This window comes from Maniola hyperantus, chromosome 9 (genome assembly GCF_902806685.2).
Source record: "Maniola hyperantus chromosome 9, iAphHyp1.2, whole genome shotgun sequence".
Taxonomy (NCBI): Eukaryota; Metazoa; Arthropoda; class Insecta; order Lepidoptera; family Nymphalidae; genus Maniola; species Maniola hyperantus.
In genome coordinates this window covers 8,883,643-8,899,448 of record NC_048544.1, presented here as the reverse complement: position 1 = coordinate 8,899,448, position 15,806 = coordinate 8,883,643, and the positions used below count along the sequence as shown (strand labels likewise).

General features: G+C 36.5%; 2 protein-coding genes and 1 long non-coding RNA gene across 5 annotated transcripts in view; 2 read left to right on the top strand and 1 right to left on the bottom strand.

Annotated features, from left to right (window-relative positions):
- LOC117985639 (calcium release-activated calcium channel protein 1-like) overlaps positions 1–4,474 on the top strand; it is a 61,628-nt gene extending 57,154 nt beyond the window's left edge. For all 3 annotated transcript variants that reach the window (XM_069500783.1, XM_034972415.2, XM_034972416.2), the window contains 4 exons: positions 832–982; positions 1,503–1,769; positions 2,818–2,919; positions 3,319–4,474. In XM_069500783.1, the coding sequence (XP_069356884.1) occupies positions 832–982; positions 1,503–1,769; positions 2,818–2,919; positions 3,319–3,467 (669 nt within the window). In that variant the 3' untranslated portion in view covers positions 3,468–4,474. The remainder of the gene's footprint in view (positions 1–831; positions 983–1,502; positions 1,770–2,817; positions 2,920–3,318) is intronic.
- A 542-nt stretch (positions 4,475–5,016) lies between these two features.
- On the bottom strand, positions 5,017–12,651 carry LOC117984910 (uncharacterized). The gene is made up of 3 exons (XM_034971576.2): positions 12,238–12,651; positions 8,489–8,713; positions 5,017–7,345 (listed from the first exon to the last, which is right to left on the bottom strand). Exons 1-3 carry the CDS (start codon positions 12,519–12,521, stop codon positions 7,183–7,185), a joined length of 672 nt encoding a protein of 223 aa, XP_034827467.1. The 5' UTR covers positions 12,522–12,651; the 3' UTR covers positions 5,017–7,182.
- Positions 12,652–13,504: 853 nt separating this feature from the next.
- Positions 13,505–15,554, top strand: LOC138402777 (uncharacterized). Its single transcript, XR_011237111.1, has 2 exons — positions 13,505–14,477; positions 15,423–15,554. It is a non-coding gene; the product is annotated as an uncharacterized lncRNA (long non-coding RNA).
- Positions 15,555–15,806: the final 252 nt, after the last annotated feature.

The following is a 15,806-nucleotide window of genomic DNA, read 5'->3' as shown; positions in this document are numbered from 1 at the left end:
ACATAATAAAGAGCAACGTGGATAGGTGAAGGTAGGTATAGTGCGCGACAGGTCGATATGGCATTCGAGGTGGGGACGCCCCGCAACTCGCACAGCCCCCGCGCTAGCCCGGTGCGGATGAGCGTGGGTGTGTGGGGCGTCCCCCCGCTTCATATAGTATACGCGACAGGTTCAGATGGCAGTCGGGGTGGGGACGCCCTGCACACCCGCACAGCCCCCGGGCTAACCCGGTGCGTGATAGTGCGGGTGACGTGCGGGGCGTCCCCCCACCTCATACCCCGATTGCCATCTCGATCTGTTGCGTACTATACTCCGATTGCCACCTCGACCTGTCGCGTACTATAGATACTGAGTGCCTTGCTAACTTTATGGGATCAAACGCACAGATCCATGTATCTACCCTTCTGCCCTTCAACTCGCCCGAGACTAATCATCATCATCATCATGATCAACCCATCACCGGCTCACTACAGAGCACAGGTCTCCTCTCAGAGTGAGAAGGGTTTTTGGCCATAGTCTACCACGCTGGCCAAGTGCGGATTGGCAGACCTCACACACCTTTGGGCTTTGAGAACATTATGGAGAACTCTCAGGCATGCAGGTTTCCTCACGATGTTTTCCTTCACCGTTAAAGCAAGTGATATTTTAATTACTTAAAAACGCAAACTCCGAAAAGTTAGAGGTGCGCGTGCCCGGGATCGAACCCCCGACCTCCGATTGGAAGGCGGACGTCCTAACCACTAGACGACCACAGCTTCTAAGTAAAGTTCTAATAAATTCTTAGTAGGTACAAGTATCTCTGTCAAATAATAAATTCTCCATTAATTTCAGAGTGTAAGCGAAGTAGCGTTAGCTGTGCCTGTTCCAGGGTGGAACGTGGAAGTGCCGGGGCCGACGTCGCCCGACGGCCTCTCTTGGAGACGGTTACACATGTCCAGAGCCAAACTCAAAGCTACTGCCACCACCTCCGAACTATTGTCAGGTGAGCAAGACAGTTGGTCAAATAATCAGGGCCTGGTCATAGGGATCAGGTATATATTCTAAAATTGGTTCCGGTCGGTCTGATGGCGGGCTATCACCATGGCTTTCACACAAAATTCAAGCAGCACCTACTATTTATTATTATACTAACTGATGCCCGCGACTTCGTCCGCGTGGACTTAGGTTTTTAAAAATCCCCTGAAAACTCTTTTGTTTTCCGTGATAAAAGTAGTCTTATGTTATGTCACTCTCCAGTTTTCGGAGCATATATCCAAGCAAAATAATCACGTCGATCCGTTGCACCCCTCGTGCCTCTCTTAGTATCTACCCGCCTTCTCCACCCGTGTCCCGCTGGCAAGTAACATACTGATTTCAAAGCCCAGTGCAAATAAGAATGTTTGTGCATATACACCAAACAAAGACTAATAAAAAAATTACGATCGGGTGAGATCGCAGTCAGACGCAAAATAGTCACTGATGGTAAAACGAGCAAACCTAAAGTTGTAATCGTCGATTTCCAGGTTTCGCAATGGTAGCGATGGTGGAGCTTCAAATCAACGAGCCCACGAACGTCCCCGAATGGCTATTCGTGATGTTCGCAGTCTGTACTACAGTACTAGTAGCGGTGCACATATTCGCCTTGATGATCTCTACGTACCTGCTGCCTAACATAGACGCTGCCAGCAAGATGGAAACGCAAGGGGGCCCCGCGCGGGCGCTGAGGGACTCCCCGCATGAAAGGATGAGGGGCTTCATAGAATTGGCTTGGGCGTTTAGTACTGTTTTAGGTAAGTCATTTAATAGTTACCTGCCTTAAGCGCGGCTTCTATAGAAGTAGCGAGACACTACAGCACCAGTAGCGAGGCACATATTTGCCCTGACATATTCTACACACCTGCATGTTACATAACATAGACGCTGCCAGCAAGATGGATACGCCGGGAGGCCCCACGCGGGCCCTGAGGAACTAGTCGTACGAAAGCATGAAAGGCTTTACTTCATAGAACTGGCTTGGGTATTTAGTAATTCTTTATTTAGTAATATTTAAAGCAAAAAATTTGAAATATTTTAAGAATATTAACGAGTAGGTAGGTAGGTGTCTGCCTAAGGCGAGATTTATGTAGAATTGTGGAAAAGACACCAAGTGATGCACATGTATTAGTTTTTATGATCACTATGTACCGGCTGCCTAATACCTAAATAATAATACAGTGTGTGTAAGATGAGCACGAAAGAATGAGGGGCTTCATAAAAATGGCTTGGGCGTTTACACAATAATTTATGAAGGTACTTGCCATGCTACAGATTTGGCGCAGACACGTGTCCTTGTTAGTCATACCTACATATAGGAGATGTGTATCGCTGGCAACACCACGCTTAAATTCTACTAAGAATAGGACATCTTTTATTCGCACCAATTAGTGTCCACCTTTCACCACTAATTAATTTACGTTTATTGGATCTCGATTAATGTTTTGTTTGCAAGATGTCATGTATTTACAGCAATTTGTAGATTTTATTGTATACTTTCCACGTGCTTAACACGAGTCGACAATTATTTATTACCTAGGTAGTTTATTTATTATTTATCGATTAGTAACGGTGTTACCGATGACACGGTGTCGTTTAACACAATATAGTATATTATTACTTAAAATTACAATTGTACATAAACTATGTCAGATAAACATTTTGTTTATGGCCTCTTTATTAGGTAGGTAGGTAACTACATGTTTAGGTTGATTTAAATAAGTCAAAAGTTTTAAATATTATTTGCTCTTATTTAAGTAGGTACATAAGATATCGTTATCTAATATAAAATAATATTTTTTCCAGGTCTGTTCCTATTTCTAGTAGAGATAGCTATCTTATGCTGGGTAAAGTTCTGGGACTATTCATTCGCGGCTGCCACTGCAGCTACTGTTATTGTTATACCAGGTAGGTACCTACTTATTTATCCGTTTTATATGAGCAAATTCAATGATTATCCTACTATAATAAGTCAATAAACAAATTACAAAAAATTACTATTGGATTACGTTCAACTTTAGAACATTGAATGAGTTCGATACATTATAATTCAATGGATTTCTTAGCTATTTTTATCAGAGAGCCATGTATTATTGTAGTAAAATGTTTCTTTCATCCTTACTCTAGCAACTTATTTTTTAAGATTACTTCTCTTACCAGAACCAAACTACGTTTGTATGGAAATTTGATGTAAAAAAAGAATGGTATGGAAAGCGCTGGGGAGTGCGTCAGGGTTACCTACTTCTCTTAAATAAATAACTTTATGTTTGTGCAAGGGTTTCTTATCATTATTTATTTTCTTTTCAGTATTAATAGTGTTCGTGGCGTTCGCGATTCACTTCTATCACTCCCTGGTAGTGCAGAAATGTGAGACTTCTGTTCAAGACATCAAGCAGTTAGAGAACATGAAACGGGACCTCGACACTGCTACTGTCAAAGTTAATATGTACCAATAGCAATAGATGTTTTGCATCATATCCAAGTGAGGGATACTCATCATTATCATCATCATCAACAACCGATAGACGTCCACAGCTGGATATAGGTCTATTGTAGGGACTTCCACACGCCACGGTTCTGTGCCGCCTGAATCCAGCGAAGGGATGCTCATGCTCATGAAAGGGAAAACAGCTGTTCTGTTCCTTTAAAATGTTTTACCTACTTAGATACAGCTGAAGATACTTATTGTGACTAAATAAATCGAAACTAAGTGGGTAGTCTCAATTTAAATTCAGGACATTTTTAGAATGCAATATTTTAAAGTGGGTATGTATCCACCTACATACATACATTATGGAGGTATGTTCCTGTCTAATATTAAAATGAAATTAAAATAATTATACTCGTTGAAAACTCAATATAGAACAGAATTTCATTGACTTTTAAAACTCGAATTTAAAAATATGTTAACGAGCAACATCGAAACGTTATTGACTCGAAAAATGTAACTAAACGAATACTTACCTAGAGATTAAGTAGAAATTAATGTGTACCTAATATTTAATTGTAAGTTAGATTTAAATTCTAATTTATCTATTACAAATTATTAAGTCTCAAAGACATTGTTGTGATGTTTTAAATCGACTGATTGAAATTAAGCTCTAAACTCTGATTTAAGTGTACCTACCTAATAAAAATTGGCCAGAATAATTTTATTTTGAAAAAAATAATTACAATATGTAGGTAATATAAGTATTTTTAGAATAAACAAGAGTAGGTAGGTATTATATTTTTCTAATAGGTTTATTCATATGGATTAAAATATATCATGTGGGGCCCTTTCATACTTATATTTCATGGGGGCCTTGTCGGTCTTATCCATATATTGCCAACGTTGTTTTAATCTTTGTAAGCTTACGGAAAGACCATCTTCCACTGATAAAAGATTGAGTAATATAAAATATTTTTGGAATCAATGTTATAACAATGTTTGTTATAAAGAATTGAAAGGTATTTGTTCCATTCCTAAAATAAAGACATTTTTTAACAAATATTTGTTTTTCTTACGAGCTTCGTCTTTTTTTAGTAACTACTATTCAATAACATTTATATTTTATACTGTCGACAGAAATTTTAAAAGAACGCCTATCCTATCCAGCAGGTATATGCAGCCAGTGGCGTGTACATCATAGATACATAAAAGCACTGCTTACCCTTTGGCAGGTAGGTAGGTCTTATAGCATACGTAAGGGGGGAAATTTGAAAACCGTGAATTTGTGGTTACATCACAAAAAAAATTAAAAGGGGTTCATGAACAAATAACTAGTATTTTCAACATTCAAAATAAGAATAATATACCAAGTGGGGTACCAAATAAAAGGGCTTTACAAATACATTCTAAAACAGATTTTTATTTATTTTTATGCATAATAGTTTTTGATTTATCTTGCAAAATGTCGAAAAAAATACAGTTCCTCCCCCATATCTCCGAAGTTTACCAGTCGAAAAATCTGAAATAATTATGGTCAATAGTACCTAGGTTGGATGAATAAAGACAACTGTGAGTATGAAGTAACTATCACTTTATTCTTATTTCCATCTCACTATGCTAATATTATGATAACATTGAACAAATAGAAAATTATAATATTAATAATTGTATAAGAGTATAATTTAATACTTACATATTATCAAATAAATGTTCAACATTACTATACAGAGTGTGTGGAACGAAAACTTTGTGAAGAGGCTCTTATCTCGGAAATGGTTGCCGATTTAATTAACCGACTTCCAAAAAGGAGGTGGTTCTCAATTCGACCCGTGTTTTTGTAATGTAATTTTTGAGGATGCAATGTATTGCGAACAACACCTGGCGTGAGTGAAATTTTGATAAACAGCTGACCGCGCACGTATGTTTAATGTTTATAGCTGTTTTGTATTAAAAATCGTCATTTGTCGTTTTTCTTTTATTATAATTACGTTTAGGGTACTATAATTATTAGTTGAAAGAACAAGATAAAAACATCTGCAAACTCATAAAAAGACAGGTGAAAAATTTCAACGCTGAGGCACGGTAATGGTATCATACAGTATTGTAACTCGGCCGTTATCTTTGAAATAAATACCTACAGCAGCGCGGTACGTAAACATGCGATAGGGCTGCCCGCCTTTCCAGGTAATTTAAAAAACTTATCTCTGGATACGTTAATGAAGAATTCATGCAACCACAATATTCCTTACTCGTCATACTAAATATGTACTTGAACTTATTTTAGTGGAAAAATCGCGCGGTTATTAAAAAACAAAACACCATCCGTTCGTCACTGCGACACAGTTGCGACTGGCAGTGTCCCGAGCACATCCCGAGATCGAGGGGCGTAGGTATACCTCGCGTTTCGTTCGTTTGTATGAAGTTGGAATACTGTATGATAATATTACCGTGGCTGAGGGCACACCCTGTAGGGTAAAATACATTAAGGCACAGCTATCCTATAGAAAAGTCAAACACGTTGGGATGAATTACAGGTGATTTCTCAGGTGATTTATGTTGTAATTAGTAAGAGAATGTCCTTAAAATCACGATAAGACAGACAAAAATTCCAGTGTTGGAATTTTTGGAGCAGCTTAGGATCATGTACTGAGCCCCTGCTTTCAGTTTTCGTTAGCATGACCCTTACACCCTGTATGGAACTGAGAACATCTTACATATTTCCCTTTTATTCAAATCTTCGTACCATACTACTAACAAAAAATCCACTAACAAAACTACACTTGCAAACTAAAATTCCAATTCTTATTTTATTCCGAAGCATGCAGTTCGGTTTTTATTTATAAAAAAGTTTTACTTCACACATTTTAATTAGTACAGAGTAATTACATACAAAACATCTCTTCACACTATACCCTACCCGCAGAATGAAGTTAGTATAGCACTCTCTCTCTCTCTCTCTCTATTGGGCTTTACATAACAGAGAGAGCACTATACTAACTTCATCCTGATGATAGGGTATAAGACAGATTATTTATAATTAATAAAAAAAATCCTCATACCATTCATACAATGATTGTATTAACACAAGATAATATAAGTAATACTAAATTACTATTTTTTACAAGATCAGTACAATTTGTAAAAGTGACAGAAATAAGTACAGTATGTGGCAGAAAATAATGTACATCACCCTTTAGAATGAGATTTTGGCTTTGCAGAGTGTTGTCTCTGTCACTCATACCTATGTGACGTTTTGTCGGTCTCAACGACAGAAACAATGCTCTACAAAACCACCATCACTTTGTTTTTTTTTAAATCCCGTGGGAACTCTTTTTTCCGGTATAAAAAGTAGCCTATGTCACGTCACTCCCTTTATCAATACCCATGCAAAAAATCACGTCAATCCGTTGCACCGTTGCGACGTGATTGAAGGACAAACCAACAAACAAACACACTTTCGCATTCATAATAAGGGTTTATTATGACATTTACAATAATCATCATCATCATGATGGTAGAAGTAAATTTTGTAACTAGTCAATAGTCATCCTATTTGAGAATGCTAATAACTGGCACAGTTTGCTATTTTGTGAATGATGTGATGTGATGTTAGCAGGATACTATAGTTCATCAATAACCGGAATCAATCCCTTGTTTCTATCACCTTTACATTATTATCTTAACTTTAAAGCTTACACATAATAATAAAATTAAAATTAAATCTTACTCCAATAATAGTATCACATTTCCATCTCCATTCTAGAATTTTCTGGAACAAGGACTCCATTTCTTTTCTTTGGTGTCTCTTCGTCATCTGGTTGTTTTTCTGTGTCCTCTATGATTTTTTCTAATACATTTTCTCTAGGCTGCCACACTACTAAGGACATTTGAGGTTTTTGCAATCTGAAAAAGAAATACTGCTGATGAATTCCTCTAAAAGCAATGACATTATACTATGTTACATAAATATTATGGTATGATTTTAATTCCATGGAATTCTGACAGTTGTCATAGAAATATCCCCAACAAAGAAACTAAAGGTCCAACCAACACTTGTATCACATGTCGTGAGAACTTGCTGTGGCATTGACTGAAGTGTTATACTCAAAGATTCACCGAAAAACCGACAGCAAGTGGAGCACTCAGAGCAAGCAACAAATGGATTGTTGCTAGCTTGTTTCCCCAAACTGACTACACAATTAATGATCGCTTTGTAACATGTCAAAGGCAAAGTCAAATTGTTTATTCAAAATAGGAAATAAATTACAGTTGTTGCATTTTTAAGATGATGATATAGTGGTGATCATTTATACGCAAACTTAAAACTAAAGCTACGAGGGTTCCAAACGCACCCAGGTCTGAGAAGGGCCCACAACAAACTCAGCCGGGTGTTCTTCTTACTATCACCACTTTACAAAATTAGAACTATCACAAAGCTGTTAAGCAACTCATTCCTAAGCTTTCTTATCATTTAAATAATCCTTTACATTGTAAAAGGATTTTTCAATAAGTTTATGTTTCATGAAAACTTTGAACTTGTCGAGAGACATCTTCAATATGTCTTCTGGAAGCTTATTAAAATTATACTATCGTCTTTATTTTATAATTTTTATAGTGTTTCACCTACACTTGAAGGAAATTTCTAAATAATTTTAAATACACATCAAAAATTGCGAACCGGCAGGAATCGAACCCTAGGAAACTACCCTAGGGGAGGAAAGGAAAGGAAGGTTCGCAATTTTTGATGTGTATTTAAAATTATTTACTATCGTCTTCTCTAAATATATAAAAGGATTGACTGACTGACTGATCTATCAATGCACAGCTCAAACTACCGGACGGATCGGGCTGAAATTTGGCATGCAGATAGCTATTATGACGTTGGCATCTGCTAAGAAAGGATTTTTAAATATTCAACCCCCTTAGGGGCTGAAATTTATGTAGTCTAGGCGAATGAAGTCGTGAGCAAAGCTAGTATCCTATAAAGTCTGTCAGTTCCGACCCTTAGGTATGCTTCTGTCTAATGAAAACTTTGAAACTACCCACCTCTCAATTAAAGCAGCAGGCAGAATAGGTTCTTCCTGAACTTTTTTGACATCTTCAGAAAGAACAATAGTGTGGCCTTTTAGCTTCTCACAGAGTGTACTTGTGTCTATTCCAACTTCCATTACATCCTCAGAAGCCAGTGAGTGCTGCGTGTAGTTTGGTGATATGTGGAGACTGCTAAGATGGGCTGCCATTTTTTCTTCAGTTATAAACTGTTTTGAAGGACTGGAATGATTGCTTTTTGTTAAAATTATATCTTAAAACACAGAATCCATACTAATATTCTAAATGCGAAAGTGTGTGTGTCTGTCTGTCTGTCTCTTTGTCGGTCTGTCTGTCTGCTAGCTTTCACTGCCCAACAGTTTAATCAATTTTGATGAAATTTGGTACAAAGCTAGCTTACATATCGGGGAAGGACATAGGCTACTTTTTAGCTGGGATTCAAAACCCTAAATCTATGTGGATGAAGTCGCGGACATCATCTAGTTCTAAATATGGTATCAGTAAGAGAAATGGTATTTATTGTGTTTAGTACAGTCATTTTTAGTAACTCAATTATTCAGTCTTAGCACAAAAAATAAAACAAGTTTTACTAATGACTAAATAAACATTTTTGTATGGAAATCCATCAGGTTTAAGGTTCAAACCATGTGTTTCAAGTCAACACTTGTTAAATTTTTTTGATATGGTTGTTCATCTCTAGCACCCAATTCAATGTAAATGTAACTGAAACTCTATAATATGCTAATATTTCCGTTTTTAAACATAATACAGTATACTCTAATGTTTCAGTACAATCCGGTGTAGTCCTGTTGTCCCCGTTATCCATATCCCCGTTAACGGGGACATCGGGATTTGAATTAAATTATTAAAAACTTATCCCGTTGTCCCCGTTGTCGTTTCTGTTTAACGGGGACAACAGTATTTGAATAAAATTATTGAAAATCTATCCCGTTGTCCCCGTTCTTTATTCCCTTTCAACGGGGACTGCGGTAAATGAATAAAATTGTTAAAAACTCTTTCCGTTGTTTCCGTACTCTGCCCCCGTTAACAGTATCCGAGAGTCAATTCCACAGTCTTACGGAATCTAATGCTAATCTCTTGCTATGGGGTAAAGCAGCAGATATTGGAAAAAATTTCGTATTACAAAAAAGGGCAATACGTGCAATTTATAATTTAAAACCGCGCGATTCCCTAGGAGAGAAATTTAAGGAAATAGATATTCTTATAGTAGCTTCTCAATATATTTACAATAATATAATTTTTGTAAGACATAACATTCTCCGTTACAAAAAAAACGGTGACTTCCACGACAGACAAACTAGGAACCGTAATAAACTTGCAACTCCTACGCTTATCTTAGATTTTTTTTACGAAAACATAGAGGTTTTTATATGAAAGTCCTATGTTTTTGAAGTTACAGGTATGAAAATCGCCAATAGGCTTGAGTTATTTTGGAAACTCCCCGCTTAAGGTTGGTAGAATAGGAGATGAAATTTTGTAAGCGAATATTCTTGTTAAGGGGTCAGTTTTTGTATCAAATGTAATGTAATAAGTGCTTCTATAAACAATGTAAATTGTTTATAGAAGCACTATTATAGACGGAATGACACACTTTTTAAACCTTCGTGGTTTTTTGCTGTGTCTAAATTAGATTTGTTAAACATTCTTTATGTTGGTAATTTAAAAAAAAAAGTATCTGATAAAGAAAGATTTTGCGAAAATACACTCCTAAGGGGGTGAAATGGGGGTTGAAAGGTTACATGAAAAACCTATGTTTTTGAAGTAAGAGATATGGTTTTTAAGAGTAGAGGAGAGAGTAAGAGGTTAGTGACGCCTTTTGCAGCGGGAAAATTTCTGATCTCATGAGAAACCAGAAATTTTACGCGGACTAAGTCGCGGGATTATCTAAAATGATTTATACAGATTTTATTATTTAAAGCTAGTAACCTAAATGACAATTTTCACGTCTCTAACTTCAAAAACATAGGACTTTCATACAACCATTGACCCCCTTTCATCCCCATAGGAGGGAATCTTCTTATCTGATACCTACCCCCTAGAAAGAACTTACGTTTCAAATTGCAAGTAAAAATAACAATATTTAAAACTTTTCTATAAAACTATTTTACCACCCTTACAAGGGGAATTTCCCAAACTGACTTATACAGATTTTTATTATTTAAACTTAATAACCTAAATGTCGATTTTCACTTCAGTGAGTGAGTGATATTTCTATATACACGGTGAAATTTTAGTGTTTGTCTTCCCGCAGCAGAACGATTTGCCCTCAGTAGTACTATGGAAATTTTGAGTTAAACTTAAAAAATACAAATGTTTTTGTCTTGAAATAATTTAAAAAAAATCGACAAACTCTAAAGTATGAGAAACAGTAGTACCTCCCTAGATGTAACGTGAATAGTGGGTAGGTACATCCACTCGAACCGCGCTGTCAATAAAGTGAAAAAGTTTCGAGCAAAATAAGCTCTCGCGCGTAGTGATATGGCATAAACTAGTCTGCACGCACGTGGTATCACTATTGGTTCGAGGTCTCTCTCGAGGTCTTTTCTCGATTGTAAATTTGTCATTTTTGACTCTAATAATTTTTATATTTATAAATCGATTGTAATACCACAACACAATCATTTTGCTTTGGGGAAAACAACCATTAAAATTTCAGCGTGTATATGTCGCAGGTATATTGTCAAAGCAGTGATATTATAATTTCAGTAGTGATATTATAATTAAACGGTAGATTGTCAATCGACTTCATTTCTCAAAATTTAACGGTCTGGTTTTAGTGTCATTGTAATGTCACGGGGACACTATAGTGATATTGTAAGGCAATGATATTTTGACAATTTGCTGGTCATTATGAGGCCGTCTCTGATTGGCCGTTTCGAATGTCAATTTTGCAATCATAGGAGGAGGACTTTTTTGACCAATCAGAATGCTCGACGTCTCCCACTGCCAACTTCACTCATAATAAATAAATAATGAATAAATAAATAAATATCTTTATTTGCAAAAAGATTTGGCACATACGACTTTGACCACTGGCTCCCAAAGAAGTAGAAACTGTGTCATGGGAGCCAGTAATATACCTTGATTTATTATAATGTCGCTATAATGATCCCGTGATATTACAATACCACTAAAACCAGGCCGTTAAATTGTAAAAAATGAAGTCGATTGACTATCTACAGTTTAATTATAATATCACTACTTTGACAATATACCTGCGACAGATATAAGAAGAAGATAATTTAAAGCTAAACACCTCCGTGTTTATGGTTTTTACTAAACGATTTCATTACAGTGAAAAAACTGTGTATATGGTACCTAGGTACTTAGTTTAATTAAATAATAATGTCGACTCTCGAATACTGTCAAAGGGGGCAGAGTACGAAAACAACGGAAAGAGTTTTTAACAATTTTGTTCATTTACCGCAGTCCCCGTAGAAGGGGAATTGATAACGGGGACAACGGGATAAGTTTTTAATAATTTTATTCAAATCCCGATGTCCCCGTTAAACGGAAATGACAATGGGGACAACGGGATAAGTTTTTAATAATTTTATTCAAATCCCGATGTCCCCGTTAACGGGGATACGGCTAACGGGGACAACGGGACTACATGTACAATCCGCGCACAAGATCCCACTCTTACTATATCTAAATATACAACATTCTACATAATAATAAATTGTATTATATGTAAAGAAAATAGGGCTTTGACGGACACTTACATTACCGGTTCAACATCTAAACTCTTTCTTTTACAATGGACGATTGGAGTCACTTTGGATTCTGTGGGCGTCTGCGCTGTGAACTGAACTAGGTTCGGCGGAGACTGCATGGTCCACGACAGACCGTGGATATTCCACGGAGCTCCCGAGGGAGCCGGCATGTCATGGGCTCCTGGTATACCACGATAAGGCCCACGGGAAGCAAGGGCTTGCTGCGCAAACATTTGTTTGGCCAGTTCATCCGATTGGTTGTACGGAAATGCGGGGTAACCGTAACAATCCATTTAAAAATAGTTTATTTCTTGCAATAATGGTAATTTTTGTTTTTTCACCAGTTCAATATTTCGCAATAGATTTCTATTTTCTATTCAACAAATCAACAAGAATAAACACGAAAAACAAGACATGAAATGACATTTGACATTTCTTGGGTTTCTAGCCACTTTCTAGCACTGACCAGAAATAAAAGATTTCTAGATTTTCTAGAAAATGCCTTTTTTCTTCATAACTGGTTTTACGGCTCTGGATTCTAGCTTTTTTGAGAAAGGAAAAGGGTGACAGAAAAGTCGTGTTCGTTTGCTTCTCTTTATGCGCGTGCATGCGAGTTGCATGCGTGGTTGTCAGAGACTGAGGATGCAATGGACATGCACCTCGGACTAGTCTGAAACATGCACGAATCGCGTACCTACATGCACACAAAGCTACCTTTAATAGTTACTTCATCATAAGACACAAAGCAAACGTTCAAAGCTAAAATGTCGAAATTGCCATAAAGTACCACGTCGGAAAAATAACGTTTTTGAATATCAGACGCTCATCAGATGGTTCATTCTAGTTAATTGTTCATTCGACTGATTGGTTCATTTCATAGGTTAATTTCGTTTTTATTCCAGAAATCGCCAGTCTGTTGACGAGCCATACTCTATGATCACCTCTTGAAAAGAACCCAGAGCCGTAAAGCCATCTAAAAAATACATCAGTTGAAAAAAAATGTTTTTGGTTGAAAAAATTATCTTGTATTTACCGTGATTTCGGTATCCTACAGGCCCTGTCAACTGAGGGCCATAAAAGATGCATCAGTCCATTTCTTTCGCACTTTCTATTCCTCTTTCGAAATCCACAGGACTATCTCGCTCCACTCACACAGTATTAAAGGTACATGTACATACAGCACACTACGATATTTTTTGCTCAAATCTTATTGGTCGGTGATTAGATCCAATCGGCTTTCATTACATAGAATTTCGAAATAAAAACATCGGTTTTGAGAGATTTTATAACCTAACCTAAAAAACTCAATTTTCTCCTTAATCCATTGCGAGAGTTTAAACCTTGAAGTGTGCTGCAGTTATAACAGGATATTCGTTTTATATTTCTATTTTCAGTTTTTTATGTTTTTGTTTTAATTGAGAGATATAGTGGATGTGCTCTTTAAACTTGCCTGCCTAATTTAGGCTTAGTAATAATTGTTAGTGTTTCTAAATACCTAGTATCCTTTTTATCTGATATGAGGCAGTGTAGTGTACCTAAGTGTAAAAGCACCCTACATTTACACGCCGTACTTTTTACCGACACAACTAGATGGAAAGCATGGTTGATTAACTGTACATATGTATTTGCGTAAGTACTCCCTTAGGCAATTAAAAAATGGTCAGGATTTGCGAATCCCATTTCTTACCTCGGTATATCGTAAATAATAGATTGACAAAAGATTCAATTCCCACGCTGAATTTGCATATTACACAGTCTTCTAAAAACCCTGGTATAGTACATTTTAAAATTGACAAATTTCTAGAGATATCCCCTTTACAGACTGGTAAACCCCTCGATGTTAACATAGTCGATATCCCATCGACTTCACAAACAGACAAACAAAGTAGGAATGAGCAAGCTTCTGTTATTTCAAGTCCTATAGATTTAGTAAATCCCTTGCCAAATATCCCGATTCCTGACAAACAGAAGTCACCAGATTTAATTCAGCACTCTATTTTAGAGCCAACAACTTCTATTACTCATTACTCTCAACCACTGAGTCATAAATATATCATATATATGATGTCCCACATTTACTCAAATGTTTCCACAATAATTTTCAGAAGAAGGACTTGCTCATCGGGAGTCAGCGTGCTCAGTGGGACTACATCGAGAAGCTGTTTGCTGTTGATGGTGTGGCAGGTGTTGGATGGTCTACCAAATTAACAGACAAGCATGTGAAACCAAATTGATATGACAAGTTGAAGGCAAGTAACTGAACATTTGTTTTGTAACAATAGCTTTGTGATAATGTCCTTGCCTTGGAAAAAATCCAATAAAACTATGGTGCGCAGACCTTAGTTATTGGTACTAAAACTTCTTGTTTTCGTGGTGTCTATGTTATCACGTTTTTGAAAGCACTGTCTCTGAAACTATGGGTTGTAGACCTTGTTGTTGGTCAATTTTAAGTTTCAGCGTACAAAAATCTCATCACGTGATCACATAGACACCATAAAAACAAGAAGTACCAATAACCAGGGTCGGCGCCCAATAGTGACGAAGATAATTATGAGCATACTAGGTGATGCCAGCGACTGCGTGGATTTTCATTTTTCAAAATCCCGCGGGAACTCTTTGATTTTCCGGGATAAAAAGCAGCCTATATGTTAATTCAGGGTATAATCTATCTCCATTCCAAATTTCATCCAAATCCGTTCAGCTGTTTTTGTGTGATTGAGTAACAAACATCCAAACATCCACACTTTCACATCCATACTAATATTATAAATGTGAAAGTGTGTTTGTCTGTCTGTCTGCTAGCTTTTCACGGCTCAACCGTTCAACCGATTTGACGAAATTTGGTACAGAGATAGCTTGCATCCCGGGGAAGGACATAGGCTACTTTTTATCCCGGAAAATTGAAGAGTTTCCACAGGATTCTTAAACACCTAAATCCACGCGTACGAAGTCGCGGGCATCGGCTAGTTTATAATATTAACATTAGGATTAGGATAATTAGGTTTAGGATAGTATAATTATGAGCATAAAAGATAATTTTTTGAATAAAAATTTGAATCCTAATGAATTTCCAAACTACTCATTTAAATTCTTTAATTATATTTTAAACCCAATGTCTACTTTAAATCTAAATTGCATTATCAAATTTAGTTTATTAACATAATTATCTATAAAAAAATAACCATGCATTACAGGTGAAACTTGCTGCGCAAGTCTTCAGCAGAGATGTGGCCCACAGCTTAAGAATACAGATGAACACTTATCGTCAATTACAACTGGAACATGGTTATTGTCTATTCTAAATAAAGTTTTTATATTTTGATAAATTTGATTGATTTTTTTTTGAAAAACTAAATTTCTTAATAAATTATTAGTAGGATTACCGATAAATACTGAAAATCGGTAATTAATAGCAAAACCGTTAAAATCTGTAAAAAGGACATCACTAAAAAGTTACGGTTTTCCTGCTGTCACGCCATCCCTAATTTACGACAATCCGGGCATATAATTGCTATATATTATATAAAGTTAGAAAGAGATGGTCCTGTGGATTCTCATAGTAAAAACCAATAAAATGT